This window comes from Erythrolamprus reginae, chromosome 12, assembly GCF_031021105.1.
Source record: "Erythrolamprus reginae isolate rEryReg1 chromosome 12, rEryReg1.hap1, whole genome shotgun sequence".
Taxonomy (NCBI): domain Eukaryota; kingdom Metazoa; phylum Chordata; class Lepidosauria; order Squamata; family Dipsadidae; genus Erythrolamprus; species Erythrolamprus reginae.
Window position 1 is genome coordinate 2091316 of NC_091961.1, and position 5012 is coordinate 2096327.

At 45.9% G+C, this 5012-nt stretch overlaps 1 protein-coding gene across 1 annotated transcript; it reads left to right on the plus strand.

Annotated features, from left to right (window-relative positions):
* The first annotated feature begins 1391 nt into the window (after positions 1-1391).
* ITPRIPL1 (ITPRIP like 1) lies at positions 1392-3334 on the plus strand. Its single transcript, XM_070765305.1, has one exon. The coding sequence runs from the start codon at positions 1408-1410 to the stop codon at positions 2971-2973; it is 1566 nt and encodes a 521-aa protein (XP_070621406.1). The 5' UTR covers positions 1392-1407; the 3' UTR covers positions 2974-3334.
* The last annotated feature ends 1678 nt before the right edge of the window (positions 3335-5012 follow it).

A 5012-nucleotide genomic window follows, 5' to 3' on the forward strand; every position in this document is an offset into this window, starting at 1 on the left:
CAAAGCCATGCCCACTGCATCCATGACACTATCTAACTGTCTCGTCCTCTGCCTTCCCCTTCTCCTTTCGCCTTCCGTCTTTCCCAACATCGGGGTCTTTTCCAAGGAGGCCTCTCTTCTCATTGGGTGGCCAAAGTATTTGAATTTCAGCTTCAGGATCTCTCCTTCCAAAGGACAGTCAGGGTTGGTTGGTTGGTTTGTTTATTTATTTATTTATTAAATTTCTATGCCGCCCTTCTCCGCACTCAGGGCGGCTCACAACAAAATAGGTACAAAAATACAATGTATAAGAAATCTAAATTAAAATCAATTCTAAAACCCAATACTTAAAATAATCATCCACGTTCATTCCATATACATTGGCCAGAGCTGGACATAACACTCAACGGCGCCAAGCCTGCCAACAGAGATGAGTTTTTAAAGCCTTGCAGAAGGCCAGGAGGGTGGGGGCGGTACGAATCCCTGGAGGGAGTTATTCCAGAGGGCTGGGGGCTCCTGAGAAGGCCCTTCCCCTAGGCCCCACCAGGCAGCATTGCCTAGCTGACGGGACCTAGAGAAGGCCAACACTGTGGGGCCTAAGAGGCCACTGGGATACTGGAAGCAGAAGGCGGTCCTGTAAGTAATTTGGTCCTAAGCTGTGTAGCCAACACTTTGAATTGCGTCCGAAGACCAATCGGCAGCCAATGCAGCTTGCGGAGTGTTGACGAGACATGGGCATATCTTGGAAGGCCCATGAGAGCTCGCACGGCTGCATTTTGTATTACCTGCAGTGTCCGAACGTTCTTCAAAGGTAGCCCCATGTTGAGAGCATGGGGATTTCCTTCAGGATTGACCGGTTTGGTGTACTAGTAGTCCAAGGGAATCTCGTGAGCCTTCTCCAAGTTCAGACTTTGAGTCAACTCATTACTTAGAGCTCTGATTTAACGATGTGGTGAAATCATATTCTGGCAATGTCAATCATGGGCTTCTTGCCTATCCTTAATTCAGAGTCTCTCCCCTGCTAAACAGTCCAGGAATGTTGGAAAGGACTCTGGGAATGTTTTGGGGTTCCCAAGTGGGATGCTGACGGACCTTTTTTCCAGGATAATTTGAGATTAGGAAAGGCTGCAACCCATAACGAGCTTGCTTGTTGCAACCTGTCTTCTTTTCAGCTCCCTTTTAAAAAAAGTGTTATAGGTTTTCAGTTCTCCTTTCTGAAGGACAGCAATTTTGGGACTGTGCATATCGTTCTGTGGGACGGAACAGGAATTTCTACAAAGATAAAGCTGCAATTTTATTTTCCTCATGAATCCAATGAATTGATATGCATGAACAATCATAGGTTTTTAAGGATAGTTTCCTCTTTCCTGGCTAGCCTTTGAACACCTCTGTCGTTTGTGATTCTTTCCAGAGACCACCGTATTAAATATGGCCATAGCCCTCCTGCTTTTCCTGGCTGCCGTATCATTAATCCATCAACCTCAGTTGGTCAACGAAAACACGGATTTGACCACTCTGAATCGTCTCCAGGAGCATGAGAAGCGGCTAACCACAGAGATGGGGCTCCTCCAGGTGGAAATGGACCAGAAGAACTGGGATTGGGACCTCAAACAGAACCAGGAGCAGTGGGCTGCACAGGGCCTCGACACGGAAGACGGCACCTGGGACGGGTGGCCTTATGTAGGGCTGGTCATCCTCATCCTGTTTGGTTGCTGCAGGCGCGCCATCGTGAAGGAACCCAGCGACGATGCCAGCACAGACGGCTCCACCACCACTACCAGCAGCAGCAGCAGCAGCGAAGAAGACTTGGAAGAAACCGATCCGGAACCAGAAGATTACGTATCCAAGCAGAAATGTTTGGAGGCTTTTTATGAGCAGCACATCGAGCCAGGAACTAGCGACGTGCCCAGCTTGTGCGATTTTGTGGAGACGTTAGTGAACGACCTGCTGGAAGAGAGTCGGGCTCAGAAGATACTTCTGCTGGAGAACTGCATCGGGGTGGGCAGCGCCTTCGAAGGATGGTCCACGGAGGCTTCGAAAACATTCTGCATCATTGTGCCTATATTGCCGCCCAAGGGCTACTCCTTCCACATCGAAACCAGGGACTCCGAGAGTGCTCTAGGCAAGCACGGCCACATCTCGGTAGAGGCGGAGTGCCAGTGCAAGAGGGAGAGGCTGCTGGGGGACGTGGTGTGCTCCCTCCATCATCCGGAACGACAACTGAGCCAAGAAGAGCAAAGCAAATCCATTATGCACGTCCTTTGCACCAGTTCCCATTTGGACGGGGAGAAAACCAGCCGGTGGTTCCAAGCTCTGGTCAGCAAGGCCTGGGACGCTCTCAAACAGAAGTACAAGTTAAGCCTCGCGATCCAGAATTCCAACAGAAGTTGCCGTCTGAAAGTAGAACTTCCAACCAAGAAGGAGATCTTTATCGACCTCTTACTCGGAGTGCAGCAAGGAGACTCTCTGATCTTCCTGACCATCGGAGAGGACCCGATGGACCATCTAAACGGCGTGGATTGGCGTCGAAGTTTTGCCGTTCAGGAGCTGCTCTTCTTCAAATGGGTGAGCCAGCGCGCTCCCCAGGAAAGCTGCCACCTGAAATGTCTTCAGATCTTGATCTTTTTAAAAGAGTCCGAAATCCCAGACAAGAAGAACCCGGTGCTCACAAACTACCATTACAAGACTTGCTTGATGCACCTCTTGCTTCTTGGGCCTCTGTCCTCCTGGGAGCCGGAGCGAATCGCGCAACGGCTTCAAGTGCTCCTCTTGTACGTGAATACCGCCTTGGAAAGCAAATATCTCGAGCACTTCCTCATCGGGAACATTGCTTTGCCTGTTCAAATCCCTCTGCCCAAGAGCCTCCGAAGTGCTGCCCCTTTCAACCTTTTCGAGTTCTTGGCCCAAAGTCCGGCCCTCCACGCTAAGGCAATAAATGAGTTTGTGCAGGTGGTAGAGCAGGTGAGGATTCTCTGGTTAGCACCTGAAGAATAGCAACCCTTAACTCCTGTTTTGAAAAGCCGATTTCCTTGGGCTCATCCCTGAATCACGTATCCTTAGCGGAGCCAAGAAAGGTGGTGAGCAGGTGTCTCCAGCACGCGAAACAAAGCTGGATGAGATGTTATCCCATCGTGGATGGTCCTGGAATGGAATTTGGATAGGGTTCGAAATGATCCGGGCGACGGCCAATAGTGCTTCAAAGAGCCCCTTCAAGTAGGATCAGCTTCCTATTCTTCAATATTTTTCTACATTTCAATCCCAGACAAATTTGCTCTATTAGACATGAAATAAAGGTTCCCACAATCTCTGTTCTTAAGCTTCTTATAGCATCCTTTCTGGGCTTATATAACACTGGTCAACACACACATAAAAAATCATCTCCAAGGTAATGTCTGTCTTATGGAGTTTGATGTGCTGATTCCAAAAATATGCTTAGTTTTGCTCTATCACATAAAGTTTCTGATACAGAAGCATTTTTGTTATTATGTTATTTCTACATTTTCAATGTATATGGTAATTAATGTCGCCAGTATATTTCCTATAATACTATTATAATACCGTATAATAATGATGCTGCTCCGCGGAAACAATACCTCCTACAGAAAAACTATATACATTTTTGAAACCAGAAGAAAAAAATGATTCAGAAAAGTACAAGGTCAACTGCGATGATTACCAAAACTATTTCTTGTAGACCTGTGTAATCAGAGTTTTCAACTTTTCCCATTTTTTTTAATATTAATAATATTAATAAGGATAGTATATTGTTTGCATGTGATCATAATCTCATTATTTACTTGTACCTTGTAGTAATCTTTTATCTTCCAATTTCTACTACTGTTATCTAGCCCAATAGAACCCATCCCATGTTGAGAAATATTATGATTCTTCCTTAGCCTTTTAGTGTCAATCTATCCATTCTGCACAATCTAATATCTTTTTAATTATCTGTAGGAGTATCTTCATTCTTCCAATATTGTGCAAATACAATTTTTGTCGCTGTCAACACATGTAATATTACATATGTATTCTCTTTGTCGTAGTTTTCTGGTGTTATACCAAACAAGAATATTTCTGGTTTTAAATGAATTGCTTTATCATTTTGTCAAAAAAAAAAATTGCCTTTGGGCAGTCTTTTGTACAAAATCATGCAGTTTTTCCTAAAAAAAAAATTCATTTTTTTAAAAAAAAAACCCATCAGAGTATACAAAGTACAGGATGCACCTGGCAAATAAAGCATTATACACACTCAAATACAGGTAGTTCTCGACTTACGACCCAAAGTTGAGCCCGAAATGTCCGCTGTTAAGTGAATTTCACCTCATTTTACAACTTTCTTTTGGCCACGTCACTGAATAAGTGATATGTTAGTTGCCGTGTTGTTACACAAGCCTGGCTCCCCATTGACTTTGCTTGTCAGGAGGTCACAAAGGGGGAAATCACATGACCCAGGGACACTGTCACAAGTGTGAGTCAGCTGCCAATACAGTGGTACCTCTACTTAGAACGCCTCTACTTAAGAAGTTTTCTAGATAAGAACCAGGTACTTCGGAACTATTTTCTACTTAAGAACCCGAGCCTGGAAAAAATTCCCAGGAAATTTGAGAGCGGCACAAAGGCCCAGCCAGTTTCCTGCCATTCCCCCTTTAATCCCGGCCATCTCGGGCTTTTCCTGGGCTGCCAGAGGAGCCTTTCGGTGGCGCTTAAGGAGGCTTTGGCAGCCCAGAGCAAACAAAGCATTTTCCTTTCTCTGGGCGCTTGGAGAGGGAATAAACCTCTGCCAGCGCCCAGAGAAAAGAAACGCTCCCTTCACTCTGGGCAGCCAAGGAGTCACCACATCGAAGGAAAGACGCTGGTTATAAAGAGGGCGAGCGAGAAGAGAGGGGAGCCCTTCAGCATGGGAAGGAACAGGAAGCAGGTAGCAGCAGCAGCAGCCAGTGTATTGGAGGTGTGTGCTCCGCCTCACTGCCTCAGAGTCCCTCTTTCTTTTTTAAAGCCTTAAAGTTTTGGAATTTTTTCTTTCCCGTCACCTC

Coding starts and splice junctions, on each gene's coding strand:
- ITPRIPL1 (XM_070765305.1), top strand. CDS start 1,408: ATGGCCATAGCCCTCCTGCTTTTCCTGGCTGCCGTATCATTAATCCAT.